The following is a 16,490-nucleotide window of genomic DNA, read 5'->3' as shown; positions in this document are numbered from 1 at the left end:
AAAATGTGAGAGAAATTGAAGGAAGACCTCTGCCAAGTAGGAAAAGAAAGAGAAGTAAGAGTTTTTCAAAGAAAAGAGTTTAAGAATTGTTGAGAAACAAAAAGCAAGAAGAAGCAGTAAACAAGAGGAGGCAGCAGTAGAAACAGTAAAAGAGAAAAGGAGACCTTAAAGGTCGGTATCTCATTTATTTTATATCTCATTTTAATGCATGATTTATTATGGGTGTTTAACGACCAAATGCATGATTGAGTAAGTTTAAAGGCTTAAGTCTTAAGATCTGGGTGAGTTCCTATAAATAATTTTTCAGCGGAAGCAAATAAAATTTAATTATTTTTATTATCATAACACTAATTAACTTCATTACAAACACATCTCAAATGTTAAAAATTAACATTTCTTAAAATTACAAAACATTAAAATCATATCTAATCTAACACTTATTCTAAATAGTTCTTTCTAATCCCGACCACGTGCTGGCTATGCCTGATTTTTGGTACGTTTTTCAAAATTTTTTATAACGTAAAATAATATTTAGGGTGAGACGACGTTCATTAAGTAAAAGAAATTATTATTATTAGTGTGTGGCCAAGATGAGCTTTCATGGTATTATAATTTCGTAAAATAACATGTAATATTGTCACTTCAAAACTGCATTTAAAATAAAAGTAAATTTAAAAATTACTACATAAAACTTTTACCATCAATACGCATTTACATATACTATAAAAATCTCCCTTAGGTATGTTAACTATAAGTCATGCTTACCCCCATGACAGGGTTGTGCGGTGTTGAATTTGCAGGTGTGGAGTCGCCGACAGCCGCACCAGCCCAACCGTCACCTTTGACACTGAAGAACGGCGGTCACCAACCTCTGCAGATTTTGTTGAAATTTGCAGCCACCTTCTTTGATTTTACTCCCTCCTTTCTGTATATATATATATATATATATATATATATATATATATATATATATGTGTGTGTGTGTGTGTGTGTGTGTGTGTGTGTGAATGTGAGAGGTGTGGCAGTATGAGAGTGTATGAAGCTGTGTGTGGGTTGCAGTAAGCTGTGTGTGTGCATCAGTGAGTTGTAAGAGGTGTGAGTGCTGTGCAGAGTGTTGTGTTGTGAGTGCAGAGAGGTTGTACACAAAGAGTTGCAGAGAGAGAGAGAGAGAGAGAGAGAGAGACAGAGACAGAGACAGAGAGAGTTGAGCAGTGTGGCTCCTCTTGTATTTTTTCTCCCAGTATAGTGTAGTGGTATGTGCTCCCGTGGACGTGGGTCAGACTCGACGACCGAACCACGTAAATCCAGTGTTCCAGTGTGGATGTGTGTTTGTGATTTTTCTTCGTGTGTGATTGTTGCTCCAGGTTTTATCCCCAACATGCGGTCTGAAAATTGGACTTAGTTGGTTAACCGACCAAATTAAATCAAACTGTAAACTGTAAGCGAGATTTTTCCTATTAAGTCCTAGTCCAAAACCAGGTGTGTACTCAAAAAAAATTCACTGCTCTGTAAAATCACTCTGTAACCAGTGTGAGTGCACTCTATAAACTGTAATTTGTAAGCTACGGTATCGAACATCTGTTATTCTGTGATCTTTGAGCCATAAGGGGTTTTAAAAACATACTACTATACAATTTATATAATTTGGTACATATCAAAGCACTCACTGAGATTGAGATGTTATGTATCGCCGTCCCCCAATTCAACAAGCCTTTGGGCTAAAGTCCCGAGAATTGATGCGTTATGTATCGCCGTCCCCCTTTACCTTGATACCACCAAATTTAATTTAAAAACATCCTTGTATTTATACTTTATGCAATTAAAATAACATTATAAAAATTATATATATAATTTATGCAATAAAATGAATAACATCATAAAAATTTTACCATAACTTAATTGTTTTGTAAAACATGTAACGTAATTTAACAAGCTCATGTCATACGATTTTTGTACTAAAAATATTTACTTGAATAGAAAATAATAATGCTGCAAATTACCCGAGTGGATTAGAACATTTCCTAACTCAAAAATAAACGCAAGTATAATAAAAATAAAACTGATATAATTAAATATACGTAAAAATAAATTCGGATAAAATTTAACAAAAATCTAACATAATCAAATTTACTTACTTTGATTTAACCCTGTGGAACAGTTACAATAAATTTTTAACTCTTAAAATGAGATTAGAAAAGTGAAGGAGTGAAAATTTTATGTGTAAAAATTCTTTTTCTATCACTAATTCTTTCACTCATTTTTCATTCTTTTTCTTTGGAAATATTATTTTACATAAGAGTTGTGAGATTTTAGTTTAGAAAACTTCTTTACCTATTGGTTGTGGAGAGGGATTGTGCGGCAATTGGAATATGCCAAGGAGGGCTGTGGAAAGTACATGCGCATGCATGCGTGCATGGAGTATGTGAGGGAGACTTCTAGATTGAATTCTTTTCCGGGTTGGGGGTGGTGAGTGGGTGATGGGAAGGGGCTTTCTCCCCTTCCAATTCATTATTGTTTATTGACTGAGGAAAAGGAGAGAGAGAGAGAGAGAGAGAGAGAGAGAGAGAGAGGAAGGGGTGGGGGCTACGAGGAGAAGGAAAGAAGAAAAGAAAGAAAAAAGTAAGAAAGAAGAAAAGAAAGAAAGAAGGAAAGACGGGAAAGAGGGAGAAAGAGAGTGGGTGATGGGAAGGGGCTTTGTCCCCTTCCAATTCATTATTGTTTATATAATTATAAGGGTTTGAATATATATATAAAGCACATTCTTCTTTGATGACATTTTTGTTAAATTATATTATTATTATTATTAAAAAAATTATATTTATTATTTATTATAAAAGAAGAAATAAGTTGGAATTTAATACCCATGTTGGCCCCACACAGTTTCGAGACCCATATGAGCCCCACACAGCTTCATGGGCCCTATATGCGTTGGTTGTGGAAAAGAGTACAAGACGGCTTAATAATTATATATTTGCATGCAGATGGGAATGAGTATAGTACTGATGTGGGGGGCGACCACCTATATTGTGAAATTTATGAAGTGTATACAAGGACTCCTATATATTTCTATAATGTATGTGTAATGACCTGAAAAATAATAGTATTTAAATAATAAGAGGGAGGAAAATGGAAATAGGAACAAAACGAGGTAGCCGACTTCATTGACGAATGCTCTGGGTTCGTCGACGACGTTGCATTTTGGATGTGATAATCCAAGAAATTTTCCAAGCCTCATTGACGAACACAGGAGTTTCGTCGACGAGGGTTCTTCAAGATCTCGTCAACGAGAAGATATTGAAATAGAATTTTTGGGAAGTCGAAAATTCGTCGACTAGGATGCAAATTCGTTGATGAACTTTCTATAGGACTCGTTGACGAGGTGATATGGCTCGTCGATGAATCCCACAGTATAAATAGCCTAAATTTGGGTTAAATGCATAATTTTTTTAGCAAAACTCTCTCATTTTCTCTCTCCTATGGTCTCTCCCTTCCCTCTCTTTGATTTTGGCCCCATTAGTTGTCGAATCGACTATCTGAGGCCACCACAACGCTCCTGGGAAAGTTCCATCCAAGTTTGTCAGAACAGATTGTCGATGGGACGAAATTGGATTTCATCCCAAATCCAGAATAAGGTATTTTATTCAGATTATGCATTCCTTATAGTTATAAGAAATGTTGTAGGTAATAAAATACACATCTTTAATGCTTGATTTTTCCTTATTTTTAATTTTGTTCATATATTTGGTATATATATATATATATATATATATTTTCACTTATTGTGAAAACCATACATGAAAATGTGAATTTTTATTATTTTCCTTTCCTTTTCCTAATGCTTTTCAATTTCCGAATGGAGTCTGAGTGTATGGGTTATCACTAGTTTATTTGATTAGTCTATGGATGACGTGTTAATAATTTCTCATTAGCGAGATGTTGGTGTCAGAGTACACATATAGACATGAGATCGAGCAATGGTCATATGAGGTCATATTGTGAAAAAATTATGTCTATTAAACTGGTGGATTAGTCAAGTGATCAAAGGGCTTTGGACATTATCGTCTCAAAAAAATAAAAATAAAAATTAGACAATATCCTTGTAACTCTTCGACAGAAAATCTATGATTACTTCTAATTCTTAGAAGTCGTTTGGTAGATCTAAAAAGTAATTCTTCCTCTTCCCTATAAGAGTCAATGATTGCAAGCAAAATGTTATCATCTTGAATGTTCTTTTAACAATAGGTTCTTGAGATTTTAAAAATCTTATAAAGGGATCTTATAAGCGGTCATTGTCTTTTATTATATAATCAAAGAGTAAATTGGTGCATCATATACTTGTTCAAGATAAAAAATGTGCAATTTCACAAATTACAACACAAGCTTTGCGATTTCACATAAATAAATAAATAAAACAAAATAACAACATCAAATTTGCTAAATTATCATCTTAGTACACACATGCATCATGCATCAACACACTTGCTACTTGTTTAAAACGTAGGAATAGAATGAAATTGAGGAAAATTAAATCAATTTTTTTACTTGATTTATAATGCTTCCAATTTAAATTTTCATTCTATCTCTTTCCTGCTCTTATTCTATTTGCAAATCAAACATGAAGTTGAAGTCAAAAGACGAAAAATTAGTTTATTAGCAGCAAAGGGATCATAACAACCCAAGTTGTCAATTTATCAATGCCATTAACTAATGGGGTCGTATCATTTCCATTAATTACATTAAACAATTGCATGATGATTTATTTTTCCTATCAATCTGATCTTTTTATTGGGTAGAATGTAATCAAATTTATTATTTAACTTATTTACTCTTTCTATCTAAATTTTCATTACACTCCATTCCTACTATATTCAATTATGCAAACCAAACATGAGATTTTGTGAATAGTTTTGGCTGTAAATAAAGTAGATGTACTCCATTTTTTTTTATTTTTTTTTCCTGGCATGGTAAGCATTGCAAGGAACCTTCCCCGGGGCAGGGTAGAGGAGGGACTTCCCAAAATAAAGTGAAGATGCCCCGTACAAGCTTATGGTGTAGCATGAAATGTGAATGAGTTGATTAATTTTTGCTTTGACTTTAAGCAATACTATTGCAGCAAAGCAGCATAGTGATCAGAGAAAAGTCACACTAAGCACTATATAATTCACATATGATGTGAAATTATTAATTATTACTTGGGCTATAGCAAGCATGCCCTTAATTATTTTTACTAATCATTCTAACTGTTACAATTAAAATGCTAACATTATTTCCCAAAATAAATAGATAAATAAATAAATACTAATTTATGTGAGTAGTCAAGCTTTTATTGGAATAGCCCAGAGAGGTTTGGCTCTCTTCACCAAGGTAACGCCGCTCTTTTCATTCATGTCCATGTCTTCTGGTTTCATATCACCATCGAGCTTCCAATCAAAGTGAAGAAAAGTAGCTAAGATCATATGCATCATTCGATGAGCCAATGGCAATCCAGGACAAATCCTTCTTCCAGCGCCAAAAGGTAGAAACTCGAAATCTCGTCCTTTAAAATCAATCTTGCTCTCCAAAAATCTTTCAGGATGATATGAATTAGGGTTGCACCATGAGTTCGGGTCTCGGCTAATTGCCCACACATTAACTAGTATTTGAGCATTCTTGGGAACTTTGAAACCGAATATTTCTACGTCACACATAGCTTTATGAGGAAGTAAAAGGGGGCCTGGAGGATGCAATCGGAGCGTTTCTTTTACCGCTGCTTGCAAGTAAGGGAGGTTTGAAATGTCCGATTCTTGAATTTGTCCATCCTCTCCAAGAACTTGTTGGAGCTCAGTTTGGGCTTTTGCCAACTTTTCAGGATTGTGAAGTAATTCTGCGATTGCCCATTCCAACATACTCGCACTTGTGTCAATTCCAGCAACAAATATATCCTGAAAAAATAAAAAGTGCATAAAATAATTAATTTCCTTTCTAATTTTTTAATAATTAATGAATAATTTACAACTTAATTTTCTGATCGTTATATATTGTTTATAGAATCTATAAGTTTTGGTGGAGAGGGTTGATCAATTCTTACCAGAAACAAATGTTTCAAATTATCGAGAGTAAGCTGGTAGTCCTTCTCTAGGTTGAGATTGAGGAGCGCATCCAACACATCATTTTTATTGTTATTATCATTCCTCAAGGACGAAGTACTTGTGGCCTGCAATCTTTCATTAATAATTTTTTCAAACAATCCCATGAACTTTTCACAAATCATCTTCATCCGCTTCAACCCACCCTTCGGATCCATCCACCGGAGCGCCGGAAAAAGGTCCGCCAGATTAGGCTTTGCGCTTTCCTCCATCACCCCAAACACCATGCTCTCAAACTCGTGCGATTCCTCCGAACAGTAACCCGCCAAATCCACCGAGAACAGAGTGTTCGATATCATATTCAGCAGGGTCGTGAACACTGCTCCGCCCACGTCCACGGCGGCGCCGTCGCGGCTCTTCTCGCGCAAGTGCTCGCGCAGCTGCTGCACCTTTTTCAAGCGGAGATCCTGGCTGGCGTTGAGGCGGTGGGTCACGAACATTTGCACCGTCAAGATCTTGCGGAGGTTGCGCCAGTTGTCCGACACGGGCGACCATATGACGGAGGCCTTGTGGTGGTCCAGGGCTTTGATGACGTGGCGGACCGCTCGGTCGGCCAGGACGGCGTCGTGTTTGCTCAAAGCCTCTTTGGCGGCGTCCGCGGTGGAGAAGACCACGGTGGTGACGGTTCCGAGCTTGAGAGACATGACGGGGCCGTATGCTTTGGCTAGAGTGGATAGTATTTGATAGGGTGATCCGCGGCGGAGTTGTGGGAGGTTTCCTAGGACGGGAATACGGGGCGGGCCGGGCGGCGGCGGAGCTGCCGGTGACTTCCGGCGGGCTAGGGCTGCGGAATTGAGGGCACGAATGGATGTCCAAAGTATGGAGAATACAATGAGTAGTATGATGAGATAATCCATACTGAGTTTGGGTTCTGGCGGGTGACACTGGTTTTTAATGACGCAGAAAATATTGTATGGTTTGGTATGGATGTGCGAGAGTAATTTAGCTCCATTCTTTATATTGAGTTTTGAGTCCGGGGGCAAATGGGTTGGTCGTTCATGAGTCAATTCCAGAATACAAACATTCCACAAAGGCGGAATAATGATTTCAAATGGAAACACTTGACGAAGAAAGTGTCGTTCAAATTAACAAATGGATGTGTCTGTGTGCGTGAGAGAGAGAGAGAGACAGAGAGAGGTGTTTGGAGTTGCAGTAATTGGTGGGAAGAATTGAGTTTGGACTGTTGTTTATCTTGGTGGAAAGAGTAAAGGGTGAAGACCGGAGGTTCTTAGTTTTGTGTTTTGTTCGAATGATGGGCTCGCTACGTAGTCAAGAATTCTGTGCCAGTCAACCTTACAACGAAGGATTCTATAAATTGTAAGGATTGCATTAGATTTTTCCTACTAACAGATTTATTCCGTTTACTTTGAATAATGAGGATATTGCTTTATGATCATAGGCTAAAAGTCATTGATAATTATATGGAGATGGATCCACTATTTTTAGACAATAAAAAGAAATTTAATAAGAGATATAAAAGAGATTATGACCCCATATAAAAAATAATTATTAGATAAATCGAATCTATCATGTAATCTATAGACTAATATAATAAAATGACGACAACTCATGAATATTTTTGATTTGTTTTAAGAAGAAAGTTATTATGGTTTAATCATCTACTCTAGTATATGAGTTGTAACATTTTATTTGGTCAGTATATGGATGACGTAGTATACCTGATCTATCGAATATTTTATCTGTACAAAGGTTAGGTAAAAAACACTAACCTTCTCCAAGGTTTAGTAAAAAGATAACGATCCCCTAAGATTTTAAAAATTTTAGGGATTGCCCTTGAGATTTCATAAATTTCATAGATCTCTCGAGAGGTTTGCAAAAAAGACAAAGACATCTTCTTGTATTTAACAAATTAAAAAATAAACTTTGAGGGGCATAAGTGTCCCAAAAACCAAATATTAAGAAAGACTTATAGAGTTTTTGAAATTTTAGGAAAAGTTCTTATTTTTTTGTCAAACCATAGGGAGGATAGTGTCTTTTTTTCGAAAGGATAGTCCCTAAAATAGGAGCTTAAGTCAATAGAATCTCACCTATACAAAAGGGCAGGCAAGCAGGATAAAGGTAGAAGGCTACCGAACACTTTGATAGATCTCTCAAGCTTTTTTATTTTTTTATTTTTTTTTGTGACAAGTGATCATTAATGGTCTATGAACATAAAGATTGAGGATTGATTTTTCGTATCAATAGGGATGATGCGCTAAGTCAAGTTTGCTTCCTAGAATATATGCCATTTTTGTAATTAGGCTATATGAAATGAAAGAAAAAACAAGCGCCACTTCCTAGAATATCTATGAGGATAACTGTATGTAACAGGAATGGAAAATTTTCTTTTGTAGCATGTATACACTGGCGGATGCTAAGATTATGTACAATTTATTAATTAGTTGTGAACCAACTTGCTAGCTACAAACAAATAGTCTAAATTGAAGATCGATTGGCCAAAAATCTAACCTATCTAAAACAACGTTATAGTTACACAGAATGGTCTAAGTTGGAGAAAGATTAAAATAATTCGACTACTAAAATCCACCTAAGACATAGTAATTCATGAGTGATTCAAACTTGATAGGCTTGTAAATAGTGTCTTAGCACGAAGAATAACGATATAATAACTTGCAAAATGACCTCGAAAGGTTCTACACGTAAAGATTATATCTCTAGCCTAAGTCCAAGTGGATGAAAGAAATTATCAAAGTCTTGTCTATTAAAAAGTTGTGCTTGCATATTGAGGTGTCTGACTCAAAGGCTAGATGAATATTTTCAAATACATCTCATATATATTGACATAAAAGAATGAAATATAAAAGAAAAATGAAATACTCGATTTCTTTTTTGTGTCCTCGTCGACGAGACCATGACCTTGTCGATGAGCCTGAGATTTCTAGATTTTCTGAAACCCCTCGGCTTTTCCTCGTCGACGAGCCCTTGAAACTTGTCGCCAAGTATCCTGAAGACTTCATCGACGAACTCTGGATTCGTTGACAAGGCCTGCTTAATTTACCTTTTTTTCCCTCATTTAATTAATTAAACCCGCCTATCACGGTTCGAGTTCTTACAAAAACAGTAATTTTTCATGAAAATTATTATTATTTATCAGCATGTATTATATTTGTATATTATGAAGAAAATGCATATTTGGGAAAATAAAGCTATTATGTTGAAATGTATATATATATTAGTATGAAATGTTAGAAAATATGATTTTAGAATGGAATGTATGGTTTATTCAGTATTGTGTGGCATGAATATTATTTTACATGAAAAGTGTTATGTTATGACAATTTTATGATTAAAGCATGTTTTTAGAGATTATGAAATAATGCAATACATTATGGTTTTTGAAATACATGATAAATGAATTATTTATTCAGAATGATATGTATGAAATATTTGGCACAAGGCCGTGATTGATAGCCAGCGTAAGGCCGTGTTATATGTATGATTTCGGCGCAAAACCGTATATATGAGATGTTCAGCGCAAGGGTGCAAATATGAAAGAAATCGGTGCAAGGCCGTATATATGTATGTAAATTTGTTATTTTAGAAAATGCTATCAATATATTTATGTTAGACAAGTATATTATCGTGTATTTTATGATATCAGAGCCCGGATGTTAGTTTAGTTTAATTACAGGAGCACGGTACTGTAGCTATACAGATCAGATATTATGTTCAAACTTGTGTTAGCCGCCCCTGCAAGTAGAGGGGTGGGAGATGGATAGTCGATGTGACTTTCAGTGTAGAGTTGTAGACGTCCACCTAACAGTTTGGACCAGGGTGTGGCGGGCCCATCGTACTTACAAACATTTTTGACTTGGCAGTGGTCGACCAGCCATTGTTGGGTCCCACCTTCGGGCTGCACAACCTGTCATGGGGGGTAATATATGACATCAGCTAGCTATATATTTTGGGTAAATTTCAGTATTATCAGTTATATCAAACATTTCATGATCAGTATGATTTATTAGAAATTATGAAAGTATATGATTATTCAGTATGTTATGATGAATGTTTTCCAGCATATGAAATGTACTGTATATGTAAGATAGTACCAAATATTCATGTTGTCACAAAACTGTATTTAGTTTATTTTCCCTTACTGAGAGGTGTCTCACCCCCAACATTAAATAATTTTCAGGAAACCCAAAAAGACCGATGGATCGAGGCCCCCATTGAGATAAATTGTCACTACCCCGCTAGGAGGGTAAGTTTTTGATATAGGGACAGGAAACTTATGTAATGGGTTCCTAGATATGCATATATTTTTGTATTTTTGGAGATTGTATATAAACACAGTACTTGGGAATATAGTAGACTTTGGTATTATACGTTTTATGATTGTATGAATGTCGATTTATATTTACTGCTGCTTAAGTTTCCACTGTGAATGTCAGATGTGTCCCTGTTACCCACGGGTTCGGGTTGACTGTATTATTAAATAAATTTTATTATATGATAAGATAAGCAGGTTGTTACAAAAATCCTTCTCTAGATGATAATCAGTAGTAGAAATCAGAGTAGGATGGATTAGCACTTCAGTATTCTCAGTTAATCAAATTTTGCAATGAGTGAGCAAGAGAAAACTTTAAAAGAGCAAGTGTGCTTTCACTTTTGAAACAAAATTTCAATTCTTGGTGGTAATTTTGATTTGCAAGACCATGTATTTATAGGCTTAGAAAAGTAATTTCACGTTGCCCAAGATTACTTGGAGTATCCCCCAAGTTTTCATAAATTTTGGGGCACAAGAAACCTTTATTTGAAATTTAAAACATTTAAAATTTTTATCCGTTAACAATGTTCAGACGACTGAAGTATCGGCTTCAGTCTTTTGATATTCCTTAACACATTGAAAAATTTGAACTGGATACAAGATTAGACGACTGAACTGAGGGTTCAGTCTTCTGAGGGTGTACTGCCTCTTCTATATTCCTTCAGAAAAATCTTCAGTCTTCTGAAGGTGCCCCTTAGTCGTCTGGGCAGACTAATTTCAAATTTTTCATATTAGTTTTCAAAAAGCCTTTTTTCCCTTTTGTTTTGAGTTCTTACAAAACATTTTTCGAGATTTTAAATAAGGTCTCTAAGTCCATAATTACCCCTAAAGAGCTTTCAACGCACTTCCATAAGATATTTAAAACATGAAATACTTACATCAAATTATTTAAAGCCTACAACTCTAAGCTTTGAAGTCTTCCATGATATTTTTGCTTTGACCCCATCTTGTCTTCAAGTTTCAATATACTTTAGCGAGTTCTCATTCATCCTCTCATGATCTTCAAGTTTTATTAGATCATCTTTGAATCCATGTCTTTTAATTTTCATTAGATCATCTTTATTTGAAATATAAGCTTTCATTGATCTTTGTGAGCACTTGACCTTATATTTTCTTTCTTGAGTCTTGTCACATCATCACTTAAACAAATATGTTAAGTTCCTTTGATTTGTTATCATCAAAATAAGATTTTAAGCCTTATAAGACCAACAGATTCAGGTGCCTCAGATTATATGACTTCCAATTTGTCTTCTCTTGATAATGTTAACCTTCTTAATCAGCCATGCCCCATTAAGTTTTCAAATGGTGACATTGTTCCTATAACTCATATCGGAACTATGCATTTTTCTCCTCATCTCCCTATTTCTAATGTTCTTTATGTGCTATCATTTAAATTTAATTTATCATCCATTAGCAAACTCACCATTGATCTCAATTGTGTTGTTATAATTTTTCCTATCTTTTGTGTTTTTCAGAACCTATCAATAAGGAGGCTGATTAGAACGGGTGAAGTATGGGATGAATTTTACTACTATAAACCTCTCTCTGCCTCAATTTTCTACTCTCAGTGTGTTTCTTACACTACTCTTTGGTATCAACGTCTTGGTCACCCTTCTATTTCATGTATTCCAAAAATTTTAAATATTTCTTGTTCTCATTTGGGTTGTGATATTTGTGCTAGAACAAAGCACACCCGTTTACCTTTTTCTTTGAATATAAATAAGAGCATATTTTGTTTTAATAGGATTTATTGGGACATATGGGGTGATTATCCTACAACTTCACTTTCTGGTGCACATTATTTTTTAACAATCGTGGATGATTACTCGCGTACTACACAAGTTTATCTTATGCACATAAAATCTGATACTTTCACTTGCCTTAAAAATTTTTGCACCATGATTAAAAATCAATTCAATTGAACTATTAAGCTTGTGTGCACTGATAATGGTAAAGAATTTCTATCGAATCTGCTTCAAACTTTTTTTCTAATATCAAAGAATTATTCATGAGCACATATGTGTGGATATACCTCAACAGAATGGCGTTGCTGAGTGTAAACATCGTCATCTTCTTAATGTGGCTCGATGTTTACATTTTCAAGCCAATCTTCCCATCTCTTTTTGGGGTGAATGCATTCTCACAGCCACTTATTTCATTAACTGCACTCCTTCACCTAGCCTCACTCATAAGTTACCTTATGAACTTCTTTTTCAGAAATCACCATCGTATACACACTTGCGAGTGTTTGGGTGTTTGTGCTATGCCTAAACTGCTTGCCAACTTCATGATAAATTCTCTCCTCGTGTTCTTCGATGTGTTTTTTTAGGCGATCCTGCTCATTATAAGGCTTATCGTGTATACGATCTTGAAAACAAAAAAAATTTCATCTCCTGTGATGTCACTTTTGAAGAAAATGTTTTTCCCTATCATCTCTTACCTATAAATCCTACATCTTCTCTAGTCCTTCCCCTTCCTATTCCTGATATCCACCCTTCCTACACTTTACCTACCCAACCAAACACACCTACCCCTAGTCCCTCATCTCTCCCTCCTTCTCCCTTGGTATCCTTACCCACACCCTCACCCTCACCCTCATCCCCACCACCCCCTCCACCCATCTCTACACGACCAAAACGAGCTGTCACACATCCCTCTTACTTGGACGATTATATCTGGCCTCTTTTACCAAAGTCTTCCACTGCTTCACAAGTTTCAAGATCTTTCTCAGGTACGATTCATTGTCTCTCCTTTTTTTTTTTTTTTTTTATCTTATCATCTTTTTTTTAATCAACAATTGGCTTTTCTTTCTGTTATTTCCCAACATCCCGAACCCACCTCATATTCTCAAGTTGTGTTACACCTATATTGGCGTGATGTCATGGTTGCTGAAATCCAAGCCTTAGAAGCCAATCATACTTGGATTCTTCAACAGCTGCCACCTGGTAAAAAACCAATTGACTATAAGTGGGTGTTCAAAACAAAAATTCGGGCCGATGGATCCATAGAGCAACACAAAGCTTGCTTAGTGGCCAAGGGCTACACTCAGGTAGAGGGTTTGGATTATCATGACACTTTTGCTCTGTACTAATCTACGTACTGAGTTAGGCTGTGTCTGTAGTGGCACAATTCAGCAATTGGCATCTCCTTCAATTTGAGACGTCCACACCGGTTGTTCTCACGTAACTTCGATGAGGAGGTTATATGACGCCTCACGGATTACTCAAACAGGGGTGGAGACTCATGTTGGAGGTACTTCAGAAATCACTCTATGCAGGCCTTACGCTAAGTCTCTCACAATTGTTTCTAAAATGATCTTCTGTTTACTTACTAAGGGTTTCTCATCCAATCGAAAGTGATATTCTCTTTCCAATCGCTCCCGGGGTCAGTCTTTTACTTTCATACTTGTTATGTGATGACATTCTCTCTATTCAGGCAGACAATGATCTTCGATATTAGCAATTTTCACGGTATATTCTAAAAAATTCAAACACGAAGGATTGGAAAAAATGAACTCCCCCCTCCCTAATATTTCCTTGCGCTTCTTCAAAGTTGTCACTCTCCAACTGGCATATTCTAGTAATAACCAAAACGATGCTCTTGCTTCCTCATGATTTAGCAGGTCATTCTTGGGCGCTCTCCCTGCAACTTTCCCATGGAACAACCTCTCCACGCTCAATCAACTTGATGGTGGATCTTTCTATCGATCTAGCTCGTCCGCCGACTCGTTGGGAATTCGATATCATTGCACCATCTACCGCGTACCGACATTGGATTTCTAGTCAACATTCTAAGTCCCTTTTATGCCCCAGCTAGAGAAAACCCCATTTATGATGGCCTGCTTGGACTGTGTTCTCTGCTACAATAAGGATTCCAGGCCAAGACTTATTTTTTTTTCTATGCCAAAACATCTCGTAATTATCAACCTATCTGATTTGGAATTGGAGGTAGTGGTCTACTCACTGCCGCTCCACCCACCGATTTTTCATTCAGCTCGGGCCACTAGCCCCACTTCCCGGCACATCAAGAACCAAAACAAAGTTTTCGCTCCTCCGGCATGAAGTGAGAACTCAGCTCATTGCTTTCCTACCTGTGAATTACATGGATTAAACTCTCGTTACATGATCTGTTGTACCGCTTTCACAATCTATGATACTATATTGTGACAACCAATGTGGATCTTCACCCAGGCAAAATCACCCTGTTTTCCCTCACGAATGTACAACACTATATTACATTGATTGTCATTTTGTTTGTGTGAAAGTTATAGGCCTGACCTCCTCTCCCTAAGCACATCCTCCCATAGTAGCTGCACGATATCTTACAACGATTAGGCTCATGAAACCGTTCCACAAGTTATCCGCAAGCTGGGCATCTACGGATCTCCATGCTCCAAATTAACTTCAGGGGGAGTCATAAGAACTATTACACTTCCATCTATACCTTAGTGTGCAGTATCATAGAGAGATAATTCGGAATACCTTCCACTTTAAATATTGTACATTATTAGAGAGCAAATATTGAAGTAAATTGGGAGCTTGTCAATTTTTCTGTCTATATAAACGTGACATTGAATATTGACATGAGGGAGAAAGTCGTTCTTCCTTTTAACAAAAGTGCACCAACAGCAGTGTAGCCATTTTGCTGAGTATGCCCTGCATACGCACTAGTGAGAACACTCTTGGTGGGTAGGGGGATGAGAGGACGGGGGCTTCCCAAATACAGGGGACGGGAAATACGGGCCCCATTGGGATGGAAGGGTTCTGTTTTGTAGTAGCAAATGCCAATTGACTATGCAAATTGTGAGCAAGCTACACATTATTTAAGAGACCGAAGGTCATAAGAGCAACGAGTTCATGGCGTGCACAAGATGCCAATGAACATTGGATACCATTTTCGAACAATAATGTATATATAAAGGTCTATTTAAAAGTGATGGAGAGCACAACGACGTTAACTAGTATATGACCTCATGATGGAGGAACAGTTATAAGGAGACTTGCTATAAAAGCATGCCCTTTATTTACAAACACTTTTATTAAAATAAAATGCAAACTGAATTAATAACATTTCAATCAAAAAATTAAAATAAAAGATAATGATGTACGGACGTCTAAGCTTGATTGGAATAGCCCCAAGAGGGTTTGTCTCTCTTCACCAGGTAGGTAACACCGTCTCTTTTCATTCTGTCCATGTCTCTGGTTTCATACCACCATCAAGCTTCCAATCACAAGTGAAGAAAAGTAGCTACGATCAGGATCATTCGATGAGCCATGGCCAGTCAGGACCAAATCCTTCTTCCAGCGCCAAAAGGTGAAACTCGAAATCACGTCCTTAAAATCACCATCTGCTCTCCAAGAATCTTTAGGCTAATATGAATTTGGGTTTGCACACGAGCTCCGGATCTCGCTAATGCCACACATAAACAGATTTGTGAGCCATTTTTGCGGCACTTGAAACCGTATTTCTACGTCACACATAGCTTTAGGACGGAAGTAAACGGGGGGCCTTGGAGATGTAACGCAAGTCGTTTACCGCGCTTGCAAGTAAGGGAGGGTTGCTTGATGTTGTTCTTGGATTTGTCCGTCCTCGGCTACGAATTGTGGAGATCAGTTCGGGCTGTTGCAACTTTCCGGGATTGTGAAGAATTCTGCCATTGCCCATTCACATGCTGCATACTATGTATCAATTCTGCAAAAAAATCTGGAAAAAAAAAAAAAAAAAAGGTACATAAAAACTAATTTCCCTTCTATTTTACTAATAAGTAATGACAAAAAAAAAAAGTTAATTCATAATAATCATACTTTGATCAGAATCTGTAAGTTTTCGGTTTTAGAGCTCAGGGTTCTGTTTTTCAATTACAGGAACACAAATGTTTAACACATTGAGCGTAAGATGGGAGCTGTTCTCAAGTTGAGCTTGAGAGCGTTCCAAAAAATTTCATAATATTCAAGGACAACGTTGTGAGCTTCTGACGAGCTGCTTCTTATTAATACTCTTTTTCAAACATCACTGCACCTTGTACAAAATAATCGTCAACGCCTTCTGCCCACCCTTCGGACTTCCCATTCCACAGG

At 36.6% G+C, this 16,490-nt stretch overlaps 1 protein-coding gene across 1 annotated transcript; it reads right to left on the bottom strand.

Annotated features, from left to right (window-relative positions):
* Window positions 1-5,153: 5,153 nt before the first annotated feature.
* On the bottom strand, window positions 5,154-7,048 carry LOC131166092 (cytochrome P450 76T24-like). The gene is made up of 2 exons (XM_058124365.1): window positions 6,068-7,048; window positions 5,154-5,921 (listed from the first exon to the last, which is right to left on the bottom strand). Exons 1-2 carry the CDS (start codon window positions 6,980-6,982, stop codon window positions 5,316-5,318), a joined length of 1,521 nt encoding a protein of 506 aa, XP_057980348.1. The 5' UTR covers window positions 6,983-7,048; the 3' UTR covers window positions 5,154-5,315.
* Between the last annotated feature and the right edge of the window lie 9,442 nt (window positions 7,049-16,490).

Source organism: Malania oleifera, chromosome 10 (genome assembly GCF_029873635.1).
Source record: "Malania oleifera isolate guangnan ecotype guangnan chromosome 10, ASM2987363v1, whole genome shotgun sequence".
In the NCBI taxonomy this organism is placed as follows: domain Eukaryota; kingdom Viridiplantae; phylum Streptophyta; class Magnoliopsida; order Santalales; family Ximeniaceae; genus Malania; species Malania oleifera.
Note: the sequence above shows the minus strand (reverse complement) of the source record. Positions and strands in the feature narration are given on the sequence as shown.